The sequence below is a fragment of the Eriocheir sinensis genome, chromosome 21, assembly GCF_024679095.1.
Source record: "Eriocheir sinensis breed Jianghai 21 chromosome 21, ASM2467909v1, whole genome shotgun sequence".
Classification (NCBI taxonomy): Eukaryota; Metazoa; Arthropoda; class Malacostraca; order Decapoda; family Varunidae; genus Eriocheir; species Eriocheir sinensis.
In genome coordinates, this window is record NC_066529.1 from 10,230,067 (window position 1) to 10,254,011 (window position 23,945).

Consider the following 23,945-nt stretch of genomic DNA (forward strand, 5'->3'; position numbering starts at 1 on the left):
GGAAGAATGCATGTCCGGGGCGTCTTCCTTCTGCCGGGGCCGCTGGGGGAAGAGGAAGATGAGGAGGAGGAGGAGGTGTGTATCTTGTTACGAATACATCAAGATCTTGCCAGTGCATTCCTCACACACACACACACACACACACACACACACACACACACGGGGAGGCAGGCTGTCTGGTGGGTTGTTCGTCATGTTTCAGAGTCGAGTATCGTGTTTACGCCCTCAAGGATGTCGTCTGTGTGTGTGTGTGTGTGTGTGTGTGTGTGTGTGTGTGTGTGTGTGTGTGTGTGTGTGTTGCGAGCCTCCTCTTCCACTCTCAGGTTCCTTGGTGTCGGCTGAGGTTGTGTTGTGGGCTGCGGAAAGGGACGAGGAAGGAGTGTGTGTGGGGGGGGGAGGGGGGGCATGGGGCAAGGCTAGGATATGATGGGTTGGGTTGGAGCGAGGCTTGGATAAGTTGGTTGCAATGGGCGATAAGGCGGGTGAGTAGGATGAGGCACGGGATTTGATAGTGTTTGGGCGTGGCACTGTCTCGTTTTAGTGACCATAACGTTTTCAGTCCCACTCTCGTTAGTTTTTGTTTTCCCCACGTTCGTCTTCCTCGTGTGTGTGTGTGTGTGTGTGTGTGTGTGTGTGTGTGTTCCCCTTTACACCAGCTACTATTCCTCCTATCCCTCTTTTATTCCTTCTTCCCCTCCTCCTATATTGACTCCCTCTGCCATTTCTTCATCCTCATTTCCTTATTTTGATTCCCCCTGCCATTTCTTCATCCTCATTTCCTTATTTTGATTCCCCCTGCCATTTCTTCATCCCCATTTCCTTATTTTGATTCCCCCTGCCATTTCTTCATCCTCATTTCCTTATTTTGATTCCCCCTGCCATTTCTTCATCCTCTTTTCCTTCGTCCGTTTCCTCTGTCTACGTCATTCCTTGAAGCACTCCACTTCCATCCTCGTATATACTTTACCACTTCCCCATCCTCTTCTCCTTTGCCCGTTACCCCCACCAGTCCTTTCCCATCCTCGTCTCGTATATTTACTCTGTTTCTTCTCCCATACTTCGTTCTCTACACTTCCCCCCTCCACTATCCTCCTCTTCTGTCGTTTTTTTCCGTCTTCCTGTATTTCCTTCTCTCCACTTTGTCGTCCTCCTCCTCCTCCTCTTCCAGCGTTCTTTCCAGTGTAGAAGAAGAAAAGAAGGAAGAGGAGGATGGATGTAAGGAGAGGAAAGAGAGTGGGGGTGTTGAGGTATTGGTAGTGGTGTTAGGGGGGGTAGGAGTGTCTTAAGGTGGTGGTGTTAGGCGTTTGTTGTGGTTGGGGGTTGTAATGTTAAGAGTGGTGGCGGGGGAGAGTCGTGGTGGTTGTGGCCAGGACCTAATTGATGGTGAACGGCCTGCCACTTCTGTGATGTTGAGTGGGACTGTTATATTGATACAGCTGTGTGTGTGTGTGTGTGTGTGTGTGTGTGTGTGTGCGGTTATTGTATGTGGCGTGGGTGTGGGTGTAGATGTGTGTGTGTGTGTGTGTGTGTGTGTGTGTGTGTGTGTGTGTGTGTGTGTGTGTGTGTGTGTGTTGATGTATGGGAGCAGATGCAATAGGTCCCTCGTGTGTGTGTGTGTGTGTGTGTGTGGTTCCGTCACGTCCACACACCAGGCCACGGCTCATTATATTACTCAGGACACACACACCACCAGAGGAGCCTTGTTGGAGGAGGAGGAGGAGGAGTGGGGAGGAGAACAGTTGGTGGAGGTGGAAAGGACCCTCCATCCTAACCACCACCACCTCCTCCTGATCCTCCTAGTGGTGTCTCTTCTGGCGTGGTGTTGGTTGTGGTTGGGGAACAGTCATCCTCTTGTGTTTGTGGTGGTGGTGACGCTCAGCTGGCCGCCCTCGAGTTGCCAGGAATATCTTGGCCACGTTACTTCTGCCTACCACCTGTACCCTCCCTTCCTTCCTTCCTTCCTCCCTCCTTCCTTCCTTCCTCTCTTTCTACTCTCCATTTCTTTCGCCTCATCTGCATCAACGCCCTTTTGTTCGTCTTGTTTGTTCCTTCCTTCCTGTATCCTTGTTTCTTATCTTTCTCCCTTCCTTCTTTCTGTTCTTGTTTTTCCTCATCCTCCCCAAGGCCCTTCTCTTCCGCTCTTCCTTCCTTACAACTCTTCACTTTTCGCCCCATCTCCTTCATCCTTGTTTTGTTTTATTTTTCCTTCCTGCCCTCATCATCTCTCCTCCCCTTCTCCCTCTCTTCTTCCGTCTTACCTTTCTTCCTTCCTTGTTTTCCTGTCCATTTGTTTCTCCTCATTATAAATATTGCATTCCTCCACATCTATTTTCTCATCCCTCCTTCCTTTCTCTTATATCCATCCATCCATATATCCATAGTGCTCTTCATCTTTCTGTAACACCAACTCTTCCTTCCCCCTTCCTTCCCTCTCTTTTTCTCATCCCTCTTTCCTTCCTTTTTCTTTTATCCATCCATCCATACTGTTCTTCATCTTTCTGTGACACCAACTCTTCCTTCCCCTTTCTCTCCCTCTCTTACCCTCACACTTCCCCTTCCCATTCATCCCCTTATTACTTGTTCTTCCCCATTCCCCATTTCCCTTCCTCATACTCACCTGTCTCTACCCAAAGTCGTGAGAGATGGGGAGGGAGTGGCAATGTGCATAACCCTTCCTCCTACTCCTCCGCCTCTGAGTCATGGGGAAGGAGGGGTGTAGGTAGGGGGGAATGGGATGTCGTGCCTTGCATATCGACCAGGGGGAAGGGTAGGGGTGAGTCGCGGCGGGGAAGGGGAAGGGGAGAGGGGAATGGGGGGACTGCGGCGGGCAAGGGATGGCAAGTCTCCCGCTGCCACACCCCTTTATGCGCTGCTGTTGATGGGGAGGGGCGTGGGGAGGAGATGGAGAGAGGGGAGCGTGGCGTGGGGATGGAGCAAGGGGAGGAGACGTCAGGGAAGGGAGGGAGAGGGATTGCAAGCTGCTGTTGGGGAAGAGAAGGGAAGGTAGTAATGAAGGGGCTTAGGTAGGAAGGGATGGGGATTGCAAGCTGTTGATGGGAAAGAGAAGGGAGGTGAGGATTAAAGGGAGAAGGAGGGATGGAGGGGAATTGCAAGCTGGTGTTGGGGAAGAACTGGGGATGAAGAGAAGGAAGATAGTGACGCAGGGGTTGTGGGGATGAAGAAGTGGAGGAACGGGTGAGGGGAGGGAGGGATGGGGATTACAAGCTGTTGATGGGGAAAAAATGGGGATGAAGAGGAGGGAGGTAATGATGTAGGTGCTTGGGGATGAGTAGAGGAAGGGAGTGATGGGGATTGCAAGCTGTTGATGGGGATGAAGAGGAGGGAGGTAATGACGTAAGGGCTTGGGGATGAGTAGGGGGAGTGATGGGGATTGCAAGCTGTTGTTGGGGAAGAAATGGGGATGAAGATGGCGAAGGGAGAGGTCAGAGGAGGTGCGGGAGGAGTGGGGATGGTAGAGGAAGGTTTGATGTGGGGGGAAGTATTGGTGACGTCACGATGTAGTGGGGGTTATGGAAGGGCGCGGGGTCAGTTACACCTGCAGTGACATAGGAGGGGGTGGAGGTGGGGGGTGGACTAGACGGGCGGCGGTGAGTCATGCTTCCCCCTCCCCTCCCCACCACCACACCACACCCAGCACGCTCCGGGTTTCCCCAAATTGACCACGCGAGGCTCCCTGTCTTGGGTGGGCGGGGAAGTTGAGTAAGGTGTGGGCGGCGTTAGGTTGGGTGGCCTCTATGTTGTGGATTGAGGGTGGGGTGTAGCAAGGGAGTGGATGAGTGGTGAGTTTAAGGAGTATAGGTGGAAGGGGAAGCGGGGAAGAGCTGTATAAGGTGTGGGTGGCCTGTGTTGTGGTTTGAGGGTGGGGTGCAGCAAGGGGGTGGATGAGGATGGTGAGTATAAGGAGTATGGGTGGAAGGGGAAGCGGGGAAGAGTTGTATAAGGTGTGGGTGGCCTGTGTTGTGGTTTGAGGGTGGAGTGTAGCAAGGGGGTGGATGAGGGTGGTGAGTATAAGGAGTATAGGTGGAAGGGGAAGCGGGGAAGAGTTGTATTTTGTGTGAGTGGCCTGTGTTGTGGATTGAGGATGTGGTGTAGTAAGGGGGTGGATGGAGGTGGTGGAGAGGTTCCCAGATGCGATGTGGTAAGCGGTATAAGGTGCGTATAGTGAAGGGCCGTAAGGTATGTGGCTAGGAAGAGGTATGCAAACGTTATATGGTAAGGGATAGCTAAGGATGTGGCTCTGATATGGTTGAAGAAGGGGCTGAAGATATGGTGGACAGGTTGACGGGGGCTATGTGGTAAGGGATAGGTAAGGATGTGGCTCTGATATGGTTGAGGAAGGGATTGGAGAGGTGTGCTAACGTGATGTGGTAAAGGATAGCTAAGGATGTGGCTCTGATATGGTTAAGGGGGTGATGTGGTGGGGAGGTTTACGGAGCGATGTGGCAAAGAACAAGGGCAAGGAAAAAAGGAAAGTGTGTGTGTGTGTGTGTGTGTGTGTGTGTGTTGTGACAGGGAATTTATTGACCTGTTTTCTCTTTGTCTTTGTCCATATTTGTTTATTGAATCTTAAAGAAAGAAGGATATTTGTTTTGTACTACATCCATTCTTGTTTGCCCGTGTGTATGTTTGTGCGTGTGTGGAAGAGGGGGGGGGGGGTACAGAGGCAAAATAATAATCAGTCCTACATCTTGCATTTCCTCCTCCTCCTCATCATCATCATCATCTTTACCAACTATGCCTAACCTATAATATGGCTGCTATTTTCATTACTTTTTTTATTATTTAGACACCTCTTCCACTTTCTTTTACCACTAATTGCTTCGTCTGTGTGTGTGTGTGTGTGTGTGTGTGTGTGTGTGTTGACAGCAGGACGGATGTGTTTTATCTGTTTTGTCGGCGCCGAAAAGTCCCAGGGTAATCCCAGGCCTCCCCGCCTCTGAATCCCCCTGCCCTTTTTCCAGCCCTTCCTCCTCTCCCCCCACTCCCCCCTTTTGTCCATCCTCCCACCCCTCGTCGTCGTAACTGCGTACTTAATTAAGATGACCAACTACTACATAAACGAGTCCCCATGTGATTGACTGGCCGTGTGTGTATGTGTGTGTGTGTGTGTGTGTGTGTGACGTCTAGAAAGTGAAAGTTCAGATAGATGCCGAAACGCTTAGCTCATTTTTATGGATGCTCAAGGGCTTGCTGGTAGTAGTAGTAGTAGTAGTAGTAGCGGTGGTGGTAGATAGAGTTAGATAGCAATAGCAACAGTAGTGATAGGAAAACTTTAGTGGTGGTGATGGTGGTGGAGGTGAACATAAACAAACAAACACAATATGGAGTTTGGTGATAAGAATTTCCACGTTGCTTGTGATAAGGACAGTGATGAAGTAACAAAAAGAACGGGGCTGTAGGTTCTGAATTTAGTTAGGTGGGAAAATTACTGAAGATGGTGATGGTGGTGGTGGTGGTGGTGATGAGGATAACAGTTGTATTGGTGGTGGTGGTGAGTGGTTGCCGATCATTGTACAAAGCCTCCCTGTAATTTCATCAGGGTGGTGGTGGTGATGCAACCCGAGAGAGAGAGAGAGAGAGAGAGAGAGAGAGAGAGAGAGAGAGCATATCGTTTTTGTTATCTTAGAAGGCTCACAAGAGGAGAAAAGAGAGGAAGGAAAACAAATGAACAAACAGTAGGAATGAAAAGAAGAGAAGAGATAGAGAAGAGAGGGGGAAAGATGAGAAGAATAAAAGGAGAAGGGGAAAAAAAAAGTTAGAGGATTGGATTGGAAAAAAGAAAATGGTGTAGGAGAAGAAGAGGGAAGATCACACAACAAGAAGGAGTTTACAAAGAGGAGAAAGAATTGGATGTGGAATTGAAAGGCGAAGAAAAAAATGGGGGGGGGGGATTGTGCATGCATATGGTGATAGTGGTGACAGGAGTGATGGGGGAAGAGGGTGATACTATCTTAATGGTGAAAAGGCTGGTTGATGAAATGGTGATGATGGTGGTGGTGAAGGTGGAGGAGGTTAGGTGTGGGTGAGGGAGGGGGAAGATAATTTAGTTTTAGTGTGGAGGTGGTGGTGGAGGTCCCGTCGGTGTACGCACTGCGGGTGTTGCTTGGTGGTGTTGTGGAGGGTTGGTGGTGGGTGGGGCGGAGCACACACACACACACACACACACACACACACACATACATTCATATCACACTCATACCCTTTCTTTTCTCTCTCCCTCGCTCCTTTCCTTCCTTTCTTCCTCCATCTACCTCATCCTTCCTTTTCCATTTTCCTTTTTTTCTCTTACTCCATCCTTGCTGTCTTATCTTTTCCCTTCCCTCTTTTTTTTTTCCCGTACCATCTATCCAAGGGAAGGGAAGAGAGAGAAGAATAGAGGGAATGAAAATAAGTTAGGGAAAGTGTTGTAAAGGAATGAGAAGGGAAGGGTGGACGGATATGGGAAGGAAAATATGCAAAGAGAAGGAAGGGTAAGGAGTCAATTTGGGAGAGAGAGAGAGAGAGAGAGAGAGAGAGAGAGAGAGAGAGAGAGAGAGAGAGAGAGAGAGAGAGAGAGAGAGAGAGAATAAAGAAAAAAAAGCTGGGGGAATGAGAAGCAGAGTATGAAAACGAGCGGGAGAGAGAGAGAGAGAGAGAGAGAGAGAGAGAGAGAGAGAGAGAGAGAGAGAGAGAGAGAGAGAGAGAGAGAGAGAGAGAGAATATTACTGGGTTGGTAAATTATAGATGTTCATTGTTATCGAGAATAGACTCATGAACAGCCAGCCAGGTTATGTGTGGATCAAGGAAGAAGAGGAAGAGGAGGAGGAAGAAGAGTGAGTGAGAGTGAGTTCCTTGCTTGCCACACCCAGATGGCTCCTGTCTGCGCACTCTCTTCACTGCATTACCACCACCATCATCACCACCACCACCACCACCACCACTATCGCCACTCCCTGCGAAGGCCTAGCAAGGGAAGAAGAAATGGTGGTGGTGGTGGTGCGAGGCGGAAAGATGGGGGGGAAAGAGGAGGAGGAGAGAAGGAGGAAGGGAGAGAGGAGGAGGAGCTTGCCTTAGGGTCGTGACGCAAGTGTGACGTCATTGAACCTTTCCCCCCGGCGGCTTTCTCTCTCTCTCTCTCTCTCTCTCTCTCTCTCTCTCTCTCTCTCTCTCTCTCTCTCTCTCTCTCTCTCTCTCTCTCTCTCTCGTCGAACTTAGCATCATCACGAGTCCATCCGTTTCCCAGGTCGCCAGAGAGAGAGAGAGAGAGAGAGAGAGAGAGAGAGAGAGGTAGTGGTAGTGGTAGTGGTGGTGATGGTGTTGTTTGACGTCAAAGATCCTTCCTTCACCCTTATCATATCTCACCACCAATCTCCACCAATCCTTCCAATCACCTGGTTTTCCCCTCCCCCCCCCTCTCTCCTCCTCCTCCCCCCGTCATCACCACCACCACAACCTGAAGCTTTATCTAAATCCATGTATACGTAAGTGACTCGCCTCGCCTTTGTGTGTGTGTGTGTGTGTGTGTGTGTGTGTGTGTGTGTGTGTGTGTGTGTGTGTGTGTGTGTGTGTGCCACTTGAAGACGGACGCAAATGAATTCACACAAAAAAAGAAGTGTCATGCGTTACACTTTACGGCTGAATTTTTAGGACGAATTATTGTGGAGGAGGAGGAGGAGGACCTGAACCACTCGTACTCTACTCCTTGAGACAGGTGGTATTTAGCATCGGAGAGAACATAACTAGTAAAGGTAGGTTAGGTTAGGTTGGTAGACTAAGGACATATTAATAGGTAGATGGATAGATAGCTGAGGAGGAGGAGGCTGAAGCAGAGAGCAATAGTAGAGCTAGGTTAGGTTAGGTTGGTAAAGAGACTAAGGAGAAATAAGTAGAGAGAGAGAGAGAGAGAGAGAGAGAGAGAGAGAGAGAGAGAGAGAGAGAGAGAGAGAGAGAGAGAGAGAGAGAGAGAGAGAGGAATAAGGAGGAGGCAGAAGTATACTAGAAATGGAGGCGTGAAGATTTAAGTAATAATGACAGGTAGATCAACAAGAAGGGAAGCCAAGACACAGGTATGGTAGGGCGGACGTTGAAGTGGTTTAGGGTAGGTAAGTAGGAAGATAGGGAGCAGTGGAGCTGAAGTAGTACAAGTAGGTAGGTAAGTAGGAGTGTAGGGGAACAGTGAAGCTGAAGTAGTTACGAGTAGGTAAGTAAGTAGGAGTGTAGGGGAACAGTGAAGCTGAAGTAGTTACGAGTAGGTAAGTAAGTAGGAGTGTAGGGGAACAGTGAAGCTGAAGTAGTTACGAGTAGGTAGGTAGCAAAATAGAGGCTGAAAAACTTGAGGTAGAAGAGCAGGTAGACTGAAGGTATGTAGATAGGTAGGTTGTTAAGTAATGATAACCAAGCAGGGAAGTAGAAAAGCTGAAATCATGAACCTAGGGAGAGAGAGAGACGCCTGGGAACTAACGAGGTAGAGGAGGCAGGTAGGAAACTATGCAGAAAGGCTGAACTGGTGTAGGTTTAAGCAGGCAAGCAGGTAGGGAAGGAGAACTGGTGTAGGTTGAACAGGTAGGTAGTTAAGGAAAGAGAACTGGTGTAGGTTGAACAGGCAGGTAAGAAGCTATGTAGAAGGGCTATACTGGTGTAGGTTGAAGCAGGCAGGCAGGTAGGGAAGGAGAACTGGTGTAGGTTGAACAGGTAGGTAGTTAAGGAAGCAGAACTGGTGTAGGTTGAGCAGGTAAGTAGGTAGATAGGTAGGGAAGCAGAACTAGTGTAGGTTGAGCAGGGAGCAGGTAGATAGGGAAGCAGAACTAGTGTAGGTTGAGCAGGTAAGTAGGTAGATAGGCAGGGAAGCAGAACTGGTGTCGGTTGAGCAGGGAGCAGGTGGATAGGTAGGGAAGCAGAACTAGTGTAGGTTGAGCAGGTAAGCAGGCAGATAGGTAGATAAGAAAGCACAACTGGTATAGGTGAGCGTAGAACCTATAGGGAAAAAAAAAGAATGGTGAGCAGGTAGATAGAATAAAAGACGTAGGGAAGAAAGCAAGATAGATAAGCAAGGTAAGCATGTTCTTCCTCCACCCAGGTAGGCTTGTTAAGGGGACAGGTGAGGCTCAGGTGAGGGGCCGGGAGCTGCTGTAGGGGCTGAGGAGATGGTGGTGGTGGTGGTGGAGAGGAGCTGGGAGAGCGTGTGCACGGTGGTGGTGGTGGTATTGACGGTGGGTTGCCATGGCGACCGTACCGGTGCCCCCCTGACATTTGTACACCAACACTCGCTCGCAAGCACTCCTCCTCCTCCTCCTCCTCCTCCTCCTCGCACACCACATACACACCGTCGCGCATACACACACACACACACACACACACACACACACACACACACACACACACACACACACACGAGTAGTTAGTCACCAGGCGTTACCTCTTCCACCTCTCTCTCTCTCTCTCTCTCTCTCTCAAAATGATTAAAACTCATAATAATATCAACTATGAAGTGTTAAAAAAAATATAACTTCGAGACGTAGCAGCGGTGACGGGCGGGTTGAGGGAGTAGTGTACTTGTAGTAGTTATAGAAGTAGTGGTGATGATGGTGTTGTTACAGTTGTTGTTAGGTGGCGAAAGTGTGTTATTTGTAAATCACGAAGCGTTAGGCTGTGGGGAGTTCTTGATTTTTATTTTTTATTTTTTTTATGAAGTGTGTGTGTGTGTGTGAGAGAGAGAGAGAGAGATAGAGAGAGAGAGAGAGAGAGAGAGAAGGGTCTCCTTATATTATGTTTATGTGCAGTGCCGATGGTGATCATTTTTACACACACACACACACACACACACACACACACACACACACACACACAATGCATCACCTTGAGTATGGCCTTTGTCGGGTTTTAGAAGAGCCGCTAACCACATGAAGCGAAACCACAGAAACTGACCAGAAATGAAGAGGAAAGTCGACAACGAGGAAAAAAAAGGGATCGAGGCGAAGGAAAGCCAGACGCAACCACCAGGCCGAAACAGAAAATGGGGAAAGACAAACAAGGGCAAAGAGAAAGAATACAATGATGAGCCCATAAACATTTACCAGCGTGCCCAAAATAAGGGTGGAAGCACACATGGCCAGTAGGCGTGGCTAGAGAAGGGTGTGGCAAGCATTACCTGTTCGCATAGGCTGAAAAGTGAAATGGGTGTGGCGACAAATGTTGAAAGCAAATAACAGCAAAAAAGTGGGTGTGGTTTCATTGATTATCACGAATAGCAGAAAAGTAAACAACACGAGTACTCACTGTCAGACTGAGCCGTTGAAAGCAAATAACAGCAAAAAAGTGGGTGTGGTTTCATTGATTATCACGAATAGCAGAAAAGTAAACAACATGAGTACTCACTGTCAGACTGAGCCGGGCCAGTGGACGTCGATAAGAAATATAGGCGATTGATTGTGTGGAAAAATCGGCGTGACAGGTGTTATTAGGCGGGCCCCAAAGCAAAGAGATATGTCCGGTAGAACTAGGTGATTTTAGCAGAACTCTTAGGTCGGTATTATAAAAGACACTCGCTTCTCACATCACCTATTTCTAAAGGTCAAAGAGGGGGGTCAGTCGGGTTCTAATGAGTGTTTCTTCAGGTTCATGGTACAGAAGAAGACGCACACTACCACCAGGGTCATAAAACTATCCCTGGAAATGCCCACAACTCCTACGAAAGCGTTGTCAAATATGTGTTCTTGGGTGGCGATATGTCTTAATACGACCCTTACGCTCCTTCAGCAAGCAAAACCAGACTCAACCACCCCAGGTGACTGTGTTGATTACCTTAACCGGGAGTAGAAATGCGACACACTTAAGGGCAAGCCGCGATTCTGTGTACATTATCGGGCTGGAGAATTATAGTGTATGATATGTGTGGTAGGATTACTTGGGCGGTGATTACTTTGTTTTGGTGTTAAGAAGTGAGATGGAGAACCACTGCTTGTGTCATGACTTGTGCTTGCGTGAGCTGTAGTATGCTGGTGTATGTTATAGGGAACTAATTTGATTGCGTATCTTTGTTTTATTGATATGATTGTGACGTTGTTGTCGTTCGTTGTGTCCACTGCTGACGTGCCATAATTATTGCCCTTTGCTGCTGAGACATAGTGTGATGAGTGGAATGTTATTTTCATTAGTTTATGATAAATTTAAGACATATTATTCCTTTGTTTCATCCTCGGACCGAGTCTCCATAATTTGAACTCGCATCACGTTATCAAGATTACGACAAGCTTGATATTAGGTTTTTAACGCCACTATCTAACAATTAAGGAAGAGGTAACTTATGTGGTCCTAAAGCCAGGGGCCACAAAACCCTCAAACTTATTGTATATACGAGTTATTGTATTTCTTTTTGGCAGGAAATTGTTATCTATGTTGGTTTTAGTTTCGTTTTTGTGTTGTTTTATCACCCCGTTTCGGAAATTAAAATAAAATGCCACACACAAGTCAAGTGTTAGTGGAATGGAAGGTGATTTTCTACATATTTGGTTCGTGTTGTGGTTGGTGTCGGTGGTGGTGGAGGTGGTGGTGTCAGTGGCATTGAAGTGTCAGTCGTTGGTATGCCATCCTCGCAGGCTATGTGTTACAAGATTGTTTGTTGTCTTTATTTTTATTACTTACGTGAAGTTGTTGTGAGTGTCTTCGTCCACTTGCAGGTTAATCCAAGAAGACGCTTTTCATTATTTTCTTTTATTGATTAGTGTGTGTGTGTGTGTGTGTGTGTGTGTGTGTGTGTGTGTGTGTGTGTGTGTGTGTGTGTGTACATATCTTACATGGCTCCATTAATAACCACTCACTTTACACACACACACAAACACATTTATTATTATTATTATTATTATTACTACATTCTATCACCAATCACTGTCACCATCCCACACTTGCCCTACTAACTGTGACCTTCTCTTTGCCGCAGGATGCACGTAAAAATGCAATGGACACCACACTGGCTCAGGCCACATCTGGGATGGAACCTATTGGCCGAATTCAGATGCGAACCCGGAGAACGCTTAGGGGACACTTAGCCAAGATATATGCCATGCACTGGGGGTCCGACTCGAGGTGAGTGATGTGATGGATGCATGGTGGGGGTGCCTCATGACTCCCCTCCCCCATACCCATCATTGACTTCCATCTTGGCAACCGTTTCTGTACTCCTCCCGAAATTGACCTCTCTTTTTGGCCACTCCTTTGACCTCTATTCAGGAGTAGTAAGTAGCGGGCTTTTTTTTTATATTTTTATTTACGCCCTTGAACTGTCTCCTTAGCTGTAAAAAAAAAAAAGCTACTACCACTACTAATTACTACTATTGCTCTTGTTACTACCACCACCACTACTACTACTATTACTGCTACTGTTATTACTCATACTAACTACAACTACTGCTGCTGCTGCTACTACTTCTACGAGTCACGTTGTCCATGTGTAGCTTTTGAGGTGGTGGTGGTGGTGGTGGTTCATTATTTTTTCTCAAACTTGCATTCTCAGAAAAAATAATAATCCTTTTTTTTTTTTTTTTTTTTTTTTTTTTTTCTCGAAATTCTAATTTTCTTAACTTTTTTGGTCATTCTTTCATGTTCACTTTTTTATTGCGTTGTTGATATTTTATTGCATGTAGTTTTCCTGCATTGTCAGTCTGTAATTTATCCTCTGAGCTTTTTCTCGAAATTCTAGTTTTCTTGACTTTTTTCGTTATTCTTCCATGTTTCCTTTTTTATTGCATTATTGGTATACTTCTTTTTTCTATTCCACATATTTTTCCTTTTCTTTTTCCGCTGGTAGTTTTCTCTATTTCTATCTCTATTATATTGTTGTTGTTTTTCACAATTTGCTTTGTTGGGTTTTTTTCCATCCTTTTATTCTTCCTTTCTTACCCGCCTTCCTTCCTTTGCCTGTGTTTATTCCTTCCGGGATTGTGGGGGTCCTCCGGCTTTCCGTGTACCCTCACTTTCCCCAACTCTCGCCCCATTCACCCTCTACTTTCGTCTGCTTTCTCTTGCCTCCTCTCACTGAATCATTATCTGCATATTCTTCCCTTCTCTCCCCTCCTCTCTTCTCCCTCGTCTCTTCCCTCCTCACCACCTCTAGTAGGCTTCTCTACATCACAGTCTCCCTCTTCTCTCACCCTCTCTCCTCTTCAAACTTTCTTTTATTCGCGTTCTTTCTCTCTTGTTCTTTCCTCCCTTCCCTCTTGTCTCCTAAGTTTTTTTTTTTTTCCATTGTGGTTTCCTCCTCCTCCTCCTCCTCCCTCTACTATTTATTAATTTATCACCGCGTTTCATCATCCTCTCTTCCGTCATCGATCAAGTACATTTGAGGGAAAAAAATATGGAGTTTCAATTATTATTCAGTTGATTCGCTATGTTCGTCGTTGTGTGTGTGTGTGTGTGTGCCAAGATAACTCCCGTCTATATATAGGCTCACCACCTAGCACTTCTAAACACACACACACACACACACACACACACACACACACACACACACACACACCAGGTGCCTTCCCTCCCTCCCTCTCCACTTCACCTAAAAAAAAAAGATAACATATCCTCCATTTCTCCTCCTCTAAGTGGGTTCCTCCTCCCTCAAACATGTCCCTCTCTTATGCTACCACCTCATCCTCCCTCCCCTCCCTACGTACCTGCCTCTACCTTCCTACCCCCCCCCCCCTATCTAGGTAACACTGATCTAGGACAACCTCATCTCCAACTCCTCCTCCTCCACCCTTTGTTGTCGTCCTCAGGGTCCAGATTTTTAGGTATCCAAACACTTCAATGTCATCCCAAGAACAAGTAATAGGGAGCTGGAGTCATGTTTATTCCTATTATTATTATCAGTAGGAGTAGAAGTAGTAGTGATGTCGCTTGTGTGTGTGTGTGTGTGTGTGTGTGTGTGTGTGTGGTGGGGGTGGGTGGGGGGGGAATAGGGGTGCCCCGGGCCAGTCTACCACAGCCATAGCTTCTCTTTAAAGGCTGTGGCGGTGAACACGAGACGGGCGGCGGAGAGAGAGAGAGAGAGAGAGAGAGAGAGAGAGAGAGAGAGAGAGAGAGCGCAAAGGTTCATTTCACATCACTGCACTTACACCGGACAGATAAATGAGGAGTTGAAAAGAAAGGATAATAAATACACGTTTGAGAGCGGCAAGGGTGTTTTGGGTGGAAGAAGGAATAACGAGAGAAAAATTGATCCTCAACCCTCTGCAGCGGGAGGGTGGCGGCGGCGGCGGCAGGGTGGGGGTCAGTCTGGCGGCCATTTCGTCTGCGGCAGTGAGTGGTAGTGTGGTGGTGGTGCAGGCGTGACAACCCCAGCCGTCGCCTCACGAAAGCTGCATCCTTCTGCTGCTTCTTTGTCCTCCCTCCCTCGTGTTGGGCAACCCTCCCCCTCCTCCTCCGCCTTCAGCCGCTCCTCCTCTCTGCCCCCCTCCCGCCCGCCCACCCGCCCCGCCGATATGACGTCATCTCTGGCGTAATGATCGAACGCCGCTCCCTGTCGCTCCTTCCCCTCTCCTCCTCCTCTCCTCCACCTCACCTCCTCCTCCTGTCTGAGCCAACTGACGAAGGGAGACTGTTATTTGAAGCACCAGGTTTGCACCACTCGCCACGCCACGCCCCAACACCAGGCGGGCCGGCGATATGCTCTTCACCATCTGAGTAATGGCACTTTGGTCTCGATGACGTTCCGGCTACCTTGGACCCCCTCACCCCGCGCCCCAGCGGAGGGAGGGGTGCTTACTGGGCCGCAGGTACCCGTCTCTTCTTGAGAACGTGACGGTGGAATGGTAACCCGGGAAGACTTGTCATGAGTGCGTGGGCTGCTGGGAGCTTGGCAACGGCCGTCCCACCGCCCGCACGAGAGCAAGGCAGGCAGGGAGGGAGGCGGTGCAGTGTTGGGAAGGTCGCCACACAAGGCTTCCCGTGCCCTGGCAAGCCGTCATAGCCCCAGCAGCCAGCACAGAGCCAGCCTGAAGGGCGAAGTAGTACACTTCTCTGGGCACCAGCAGCAGCAAAATACTGAGCCGTGTGTTGCCGCGTGTAGCAGACGACGCTCAGCTCAACCATAACATGGCCGGCCGATTGGAAGGGAAGGCGAGGCCACCACGTTACCACTGCACTTGCTCCCTGTCAGGCCGCACCTCACGCCCCTCCCGTGGAATAAGCCGTCCGCTGGAGGCGGGAATGACGCATACAAACAGCGAACGCTACCTTCATAGCGCCTGTTCAAAGCAACCCCATTGTCATTTATCTTTGTAACAGAAAAGTATTTGGTTCAAGTAGGCAATAAATACCATCAGTATACTTTTGTCACCACTTTTTTTTTTTTTTGAGTGGGGGAGGGCACACGGGTGGCCTTGGAGTCACGTCGGAAGCTCCATAATGAGATGTTCCCTAGTAGCACCTCGTTACCTGTGGTGTCCACCTGACTCACGCATCCCTCCTGGGCGCACGTGACGCTCACTCCTGTTCACGGGAAAAGACAACGGGACGACCTGAAGATGTGGACCACATTTGATTATGCAATCGCACTCCTCAAAACAAGATAGTTTGTGGTTAGGATTTTGAGAGAGAGAGAGAGAGGCTCAAAAGCGCTAATTTGCATGGTTCAGTGTCCCGTGCTTCATCACATTGTTATCTTTGTCACAAGGCATTCTCTCTCTCTCTCTCTCTCTCTCTCTCTCTCTCTCTCTCTCTCTCTCTCTCTCTCTCTCTCTCTCTCTCTCTCTCTCTCTCTCTCTCGAACAAGTGTGTGTATGCGTGCATTCGTTCGTCTGTGTGCGTGTGTGTGTGTGTGTGTGTGTGTGTGTGTGTGTGTGTGTGTGTGAGAGAGAGAGGAAGGTTAGGGAAAACCGCCTAATTTCTTATACTAACAGGGAGATACACTTGATATGACATTATAGTTTTTATATGCAAGCCTTCTTTTAATGTCTATGCTGTTTCTTGACTGAAAACCTTTTATCCTCCATCATTTACTTGAGATTTCTGCAAGTGTTGCTTGGAGTGTTCCTATCTTCTAAATTATCTCATGTGCTTCTTCCTTTATTAGCATCATTGTATACATACAATGTTAACATGACCACTTATTCCAATAGTTTTTTAGTATTAATATATTTGTATAAATCACTTTCTGATGATCTCACTCATTTATTAGTAGTAGTATTTTCACTATATGAAACTGAGTTTAGTTGAATATGCATTTTAAGTTGAATGGAGCATTATTTTGCCATTGTAAAGCTCTGGGTGGCTAGAATGAAACTGTAACCCAAGTGTGTTTTCAGACTGGTATTTTAACCGAGTTGAAACTTACCTCAATGTTTTTTCTTTCAGGAATTTGGTATCAGCATCTCAAGACGGCAAGCTTATAGTATGGGACAGTTATACTACAAACAAGGTGCATGCCATCCCCCTCCGGTCCAGCTGGGTCATGACCTGTGCCTACGCTCCCTCGGGCAGTTATGTTGCCTGTGGTGGCCTTGATAATATCTGTTCCATATACAGGTGAGATGTAGCAGGTGGCTGGCTAGCCAAGTTGCCTCAGGCAGTGTTGTAGTATTCTTTATGGAGAGAAAAATATCCCTCTCCTGAAGTTAAGATAAAAAGTGCATTATGTATTCAGAAACAGGATCATGCTGCATATAAACCTATAAACCTTATATGATTGATTGTTCATGTCATAAAAGAATCAAAATGTGAGTGTGTTGTGTTTTTCTTTTCATTCAAGGTTGACTCTCAGTACATTTAAATGTAAATCTCCAATGTGCTTCACTTACCCAGTTTGTCAGTTCAGAGGTGCAGCTTCAGAATTTAGACGTGATAATCTTTCATCAACTTAGAGGAAATTTTTAACCATATAATTCTTGGGCGAATGATTTGCTCCTAACCTTTGTTTTCTCCCAACAGTCTAAAGACAAGAGAAGGCAACGTGAGAGTCAGTAGGGAGTTGCCGGGTCACACTGGCTATCTTAGTTGCTGTCGCTTTGTAGATGATAACCAAATAGTCACAAGCTCGGGAGACATGACCTGGTGAGTACGGAGTGGCAATAAGGTGCATGTATGTCTACTTTAGAAACGAGACAATTTACCATCATCAGTCAATTTTCTGAAAGTTCATATTTGGTCAAGGGGCCAAGCTTGCCAGCATCATTTAACCACCGAAAAACTTTTAGTATACAAAGCCATTTGGATGCACTCTACTTTGTCTGTACAAAGAATGACTGAATAAGAGCATACTAGTTCTTACTGGTGTGCAAGGTTTGTTGTGAGTGTCTTCTTCTATTAAGAGTGTAATAAATAAGAATAACACCACTTGGTTTCTTTCCTGGTAATTGTCATTACTTGACCTGTGTGAAACACAGTAATATATTTTAATGCAAGTCATGGTTGTTTTTTTTCTCAGTCTTGCTTTATGTTGCCGTTAATACCTAACGATAATTTAGTTATTTCATGAAGCTTCTTTTCTAAAAATTTAAGACAGTGTTGCAAATTGGTTAATGTTTCCTTGAAATTTTACAATATTCTTCTCTGAGCCTTCAGTTGCAGATGCTAAATGTTACTATGTTTGTGATGTAATGCATCTCTTTTCTTTGCAGTGCTCTCTGGGACATTGAGACTGGTCAGCAGTGCACACAGTTCACTGGCCACACTGGGGATGTCATGTCACTATCATTGTCACCCAGTATGAGGACCTTCACATCCGGTGCCTGTGATGCCTCGGCTAAGCTGTGGGACATCCGAGATGGCATGTGTCGCCAGACCTTCCCTGGACACGAGTCTGACATCAATGCTGTCACTGTAAGTGAAGCGTGCCTGTTCTTTCTATATTATTGATCTTGTCACCTAATATTCCACCTCTGATATATGTTCATAGGTCAAATTCTGTTCTTCCTAGTGTTAGCTTTTACCATCTCAAGTCAGAGTTTTATGGAGGTACAAACACATGGAGTTATAAAATTCTTTCTCAGTTATTGGTCTAGCTTTTTTAATATAGTCTGTTAATATTGTTAATTGAATAAAAAAACTTAAATATTATTGACATATTAATCATGTTATCTGTCCACAGCTAAGCTACAGGAAGGCCCTTTGCCACTTTCTTATATGGAGGTATTGGTTTAGACAAAGTAAAAGTATATGCTCATGCATTTAAGTGAAGTTGCGCTGCTCCAAATGTATTTACTAAAGCTGTAGGTAGCCCATAAGAATTTAAACCACTTGATCAAATGAAATAAATGATTGTACAGGAATTCCCCACTAACCGACCAGTAACATTCTTAGATGGCTGATCAGAGATATTGAATCGGCTATTCCCATAAGATTTTAAAGAATTAGGCTGGTTAGGTTTAGAAGCCAGAGGTCACAACAGTAGTGGCCCATTCCTTGTACTTGGCCTTGCTCCTGATGATGGTAGACTTGGTCGAACACAAGGTCTTCAATTCTTGGACTATCTTGTTGGGTCCCTGTCCATCATCATGGCTTCTTATGATGTCACTCTTGGCATTAAGGCTGCAGCCACATGATTACACTTGCTAGAAGTATTAGTAATGGTCTTATTGGAAGCCATGACAATCAACTCCAGCAACTGATCAAAACAAAAGGAAACAATGGTCTGGTCTTGGATTGTGTTGATAGTCCCTTCATTGCCATTGACTACTGAGTTGACTTAACTCTATGCACTCCCACATCAGCTAAGGAGAGAGATGGATAATTGGGCACTAGACCACACATGCTCCTCAGTCTGGTTTAGTTTATTCTCTCTCCCTCACCCTTCATCCTTGCTAATTGTACCTACTCTCCAGATACTCATTCACACTTTTCATCAGTGCTCTTTTTAGTGCCTCATATCAGTCCAAACCTACAGAGAGAGGATGATCTTACTATTTGTTTTAATATCTTCTTTGTCTTAATATCATTACCTCCTGCAGTACTATGTGTTGCCCAGTCTCTTCCACCTCTTCATCTTACATCTTACCTATCTTACTTCCTTGATTCCTCCACCTGTATAGTCTAGCACACACCTCGAATGGTTTTGGCCTGATGGTAGACAACTTTCTTGACCAGAGGTGCTAACAGTTTGTGATATTGATCTTGGTCTTGTCAACACTAGTTAGGGCTGGTTAGTTTATACATAGTTCTTAACTAATTAAGCAATTAATAATACCAATTATGTGTTATTATTTTTACCAATATTACCTGCTGCTCAGCTGATAACTACATAGCATTGTTCTTATATATTTACCAAAAACTGCTCAGGAAATAGTTTCACCCTTGCCAGAATTAACCAGATAGCAAGGTGAGAGCAAGTGATAGTGGGAAGACCACAATGTGAGAAAGTTCCTCTGCACTGTCTGTAAGCTTTGTGAGAAAACAGCTCTTTTGCCAGGCACACGGGATATGAATGAACAGTCACCAGTCACACCATCAAACTATATCTGGGAAAGCATGGCAGATAGCAAGTAGGGTATTCAATTATAAGATGGTTGGTTTTGTGGGAATTCTTGTATTAGTTGGCATCTCTGAAAACCGGTGTATTCTTGGTAATCTTAATAGAAATCCTCGGTCATAATTTTTGTCCTTGGACTTTGAAAATAGGCTTGTAGCTCTGTAGAGAATTGTTTCCTCTTTAACTTATTGTCTGTTCTAATGCATAACAAAGAGACTCAGATCCCTAGTAAAATACATCAAATTGTCTTTTATTTATCTTCCTATTTTATGTTTTAACTGACTTTAAAACCACTCTCTAGCAACTATATTGTTTTGTTTTCAGTTCTTTCCTAATGGGCATGCGTTTGCTACGGGCTCTGATGATGCCACGTGCCGCCTGTTTGACATCCGGGCAGACCAGGAGCTGGCTATGTACTCTCATGATAACATTATCTGTGGCATAACATCAGTTGCATTCAGTAAATCAGGCAGACTTCTGCTTGCTGGCTATGATGACTTCAACTGCAACGTCTGGGACTCAATGAGGACAGAGAGAGCTGGTAAGAGTACACTCATGGATTCTTTTAATTGATCAAGTTACTAAAATTCATTTTCCTATAAAACTTTCATTAACATTTCAAGTACTTTTCTAAAGGCTGGTAAATTGATCATAGATATGTAATATTTCTTGAGAATGTAGATCATATTGCTCTTGTAGACAAAGAATAAACAAATGTTGTGTTGCAGGTGTTCTGGCGGGCCATGACAACCGCGTCAGTTGCCTGGGTGTGACAGAAGATGGCATGGCAGTGGCCACTGGCTCGTGGGACAGCTTCCTCAAGATCTGGAATTAAGCCTGTCCCACCACCACCACCACTCCAGTATCAACATCAGTATCTTTTCAAGGAACCAAATTCCCTCTTAGGATACAGTCAAAAAAGAAGATTGGTGTTTGCATGCCTGCGTGTGTGACTGTGCAGCCACGCTTATGATAACACCACTCTTTGCTTCACGGCCACCATTGGCACGGGTCACTCGTGTAGATGTATACTGAGGAAGCATGTTTGAAGGGCTTGAGTGGATATTTCTTTTTCATTTTTTGATATGGAAAAAAATTTAGATGAATCAGTGTAAATGAGTTTGTGAGAGTGGGAAAACAATGGGGGACTCTTCTAGTTTTGACCGAACGAAGTGGCCCTTGGGATAGTGGACACGGATGTATCTGGCATAACACTAAGACAAGTCTGATCAGTTAATATAAAAAATGGAGCAGTTCTTTCAGTGCAGTGTGTCCACCAGTCCAGGGGCCCCAGCGGCTGTGACCCGGCGATGGTGGTGACAGCACACACGCAGAAGCCCGGGTGGCGCTGGCTCGTGAGTAGCCGGCTCGAGGATGGTGAAGATGATGATTAAAAGCATCGCACCACTGCAGTGGTGGGAGTTGCTGCATCTGAATGGGTTCAGCTCTGCCACCATTCTCTTCCTTTGATGTCTAGTCAGCCTGATGGAGTTGCTGCATGACTTTGATGCTGAGTGTTTCCGTGGAAGCGGTGGTGGCTGGCGCGTGATTCCCAGCCCCCCCACCCCCCCACCCCCATATTGAGCAGACGGGTGCTGCCAGCAGACCTCCCGGCCAGAGCTTGGTGAGCCTCTGTGGTGGCGGTGGCAGGCAAGCGAGATGCCATGCCTGGTACAGTCACACCTTGCCTCCCAACCCCTGCTCCTGCCGCTGCTACTGCTTGCCACGAGGACAAGTGAAGACTGCACCTGTATCGGCCACACCTAAAGCTCAGGTCCGGGCTGAGGGGTAAGCCCAGGTGAACGCTATGGTAATGTGTTCATAATGCCTTAAGGCAACCTCTACACTCCCTCGTGTCAGTGTGGAGAAAAGTGAGGTGCTTGAGTAAGACAAAATTTTGTCATGTTCCCTGGTCCACTGCTGCTTCTCGCGCGCATGTTCTGCTCTTGTCAGGCCAAGCACCCATTGATGGATTCATCTAACAGGGGAAAACTATTATCCTTATTGGGACCACATGGTGATAGTGTAAAATTGGAATCGTTCAGAGAAGCTGAAATCTTTGATACAGTTACCCTTCCTGCGTATGATCATGAGCGTGCACTTAGATTTTGGATTTAAGTGCCATTTTCATGGTGACCTCGACTGCCAATGTAGTTTTAATTTGGGCAATTCTTAGTTAGATAAAAACATTTGTACTCCCTTAAGCTAATCCAAATCTGAAAATCAATCATATTGCTTTATTCAGTCTTGTTAAGATGGTAATCAGTGAAATATCTCCCTGATAGCTTGTTGCATTAGTGTAGCCCCAGAGCTAAAGTTATCTCTTGGATGAAAAGAAACCTTGCATTGGACTCCTTAAGCCGGAGCACATCACATTACTATCAGTGTTTGTTGGTATCTGTATTGACTTCTGTTGGGTTATATTCCTGCATTTATTTCTCTTGTAGTAAATATCTGTGATGCCAAATGTGCTGAAGGGCAGTCAAAAGTTTTAGTGGAATGTATGTTATGAAAAGAAAATCTGAATGGCTTCAATTGAGTTCAGTGACAAATTGCTCAGATTGCATTATATGTAGAATGTGATGCAGATTCATAGGTAAAACCCAAAAAAGGCACTTACATGAAAATGGAAAATAATTTGAGTACTATGTAGTTCCATTTCTATACGATCGGAAGAAACAATGTTAAAAGATTCCCATTAGAAGGGAACTGCTCCTAGGAATGTCCACCTACTTAAAGCGTAATGTGTTTCAAGTTACGCACAAGTACTAGTAAGAGGAAAGCACAAAAGGGTAATTTACCTGGTTTAATCAGTGACATTGATGGACACAAAGAACAATCCTAGCTCAATTCTATTGCTGTAATTATTTTTGTCCCACATCTCATGTGTGTAAGAACCCAGTCATCTGCAGCTTCCTCTGTACCTCAAATCCCATTCATTTATCCCTTCTCCATATTTCCTTCTGTGGCTGCCCAAATCCTTCTTATATATGTCACAAGAAAGCTCAGCTTTGTTGTGCAAACTTTCAATGATTGCTGAACCAATTTGAACAATTTCAGCATTTCAGGTTACCTGAAGAAAGTTTAAGTAATTATTTATCCCTTTATTTTTATGTTGATTAATTGTGTATGATTATTTGCCAAGCGGTGAGTGTGTGGCCTCTGCCTTTCTGGCATTACCGAACAGGACCAGACAAACGGGTAGTTAGCCTGGATCTGTCCCTGCTCTCTCCGCCACCCGGAAGCTCATAGAACAGCCAAACAATTTCTTAGTGACCATCTTTAAGAAATGCAAGGGCTCAGGGCTGTTCTATGGCCCTCTGGCTGTAAGGGGGAGCCCGTCTGGGATGGGTTTGTTTGGTCAGACGGCGACGGGGTGCCAGTGAGGGTCCACCGTGCATCCCTGGGGCACCTTCTGTTTCAGTTGCTGCTTCCCATACCCCTGTGTTTGTGCGTGGCGGTGACCGCCGCACACCCCTGACTCCTGGCCCACTGCCCCAGAAGCACGGCTCAGAACTCCTGCTGAGCACCCGGTCCCGCGGTTTCGTCTCAAGGGACTTTTCAGTGAGGCCACACACTCACTTGAATGTCCAAGTTTCTAATAAAGAATAATGGTAGTAGTTTTTTCTCAGCCAAAAAACATGTGTAAAGATAAAATGGTATAATAGTAGTCAGATTTTAAAACCCTTTTCCGGGAGTGTGAAGTGTCAATTGTAGCATTATAATTCCATAACTGTAATGATACTAAACCAAATGGAACCCTCTCTCCAGCGCCTTAGCCAGGAGATGCCGGGCGCGGTGGTGGTGGGCGGGGCGTGGCGGGCCTGTAGTGAAGCAGCGTGGCTGGGGCAGGGCAGTCGCTCACCACCACGACCAGCATCGCTCAGCCCCTGCCTCGGTCCCCCTCTCTGGGGCTGCCCGCTGCGCCCCTTTCCCACTACCATTAACACTCACAGACAAGTGTGCAGCAAAGTCACTCCTGCTACAAAATTGTTATTTTCAAGCAAACAATGAATTTATGTAACTTAAGCAAGGTACGATTTTTATTTAGACATGAGGTTTCTAATACCCCAGTGAGTTGTAGAAGAAGAGTCCACCGCAGAGGCGTTACTTTTACACGACGCGGGCCCCATGGTGGGTCAGCGGCTACCACCATCCTAGTTAATGCCACCGACATGAGTAGCAGGAGCTGTCGGGGGGCGCGAGGGCGTCATGATCAACGCCTTCCTTCCCCCCTCCCGCCACTGCCAGGTGGACAGACATGCCACCAGCAGTGTGTCGCCGCCCCCGTCGATGGGACCCGCACACTGTTATATGAGGGATTTTTCAATTGATCCAACTCCGGTTGTAGCTTATGAAGTCTCGTTTGTGAATTTGTCATGTAAGTAACTATCTGACTTGTCCAATAAAGCTATTTGTCTTTACATTTATAATTTGAAATCCCACTAACTCCCCCTTATGAAAAAATTCCAAAATTTTACAAAAAAGTAAATGGTAA

General features: G+C 46.3%; 1 protein-coding gene across 9 annotated transcripts in view; it reads left to right on the forward strand.

Annotated features, from left to right (window-relative positions):
• LOC127001659 (guanine nucleotide-binding protein G(I)/G(S)/G(T) subunit beta-1) overlaps positions 1 to 23,871 on the forward strand; it is a 76,563-nt gene extending 52,692 nt beyond the window's left edge. For all 9 annotated transcript variants that reach the window (XM_050866627.1, XM_050866629.1, XM_050866624.1 and 6 more), the window contains 6 exons: positions 11,936 to 12,081; positions 16,339 to 16,509; positions 16,912 to 17,034; positions 17,601 to 17,802; positions 19,772 to 19,988; positions 20,176 to 23,871. In XM_050866627.1, coding sequence (XP_050722584.1) covers positions 11,936 to 12,081; positions 16,339 to 16,509; positions 16,912 to 17,034; positions 17,601 to 17,802; positions 19,772 to 19,988; positions 20,176 to 20,282 — 966 coding nt within the window. In that variant the 3' untranslated portion in view covers positions 20,283 to 23,871. The remainder of the gene's footprint in view (positions 1 to 11,935; positions 12,082 to 16,338; positions 16,510 to 16,911; positions 17,035 to 17,600; positions 17,803 to 19,771; positions 19,989 to 20,175) is intronic.
• Positions 23,872 to 23,945: the final 74 nt, after the last annotated feature.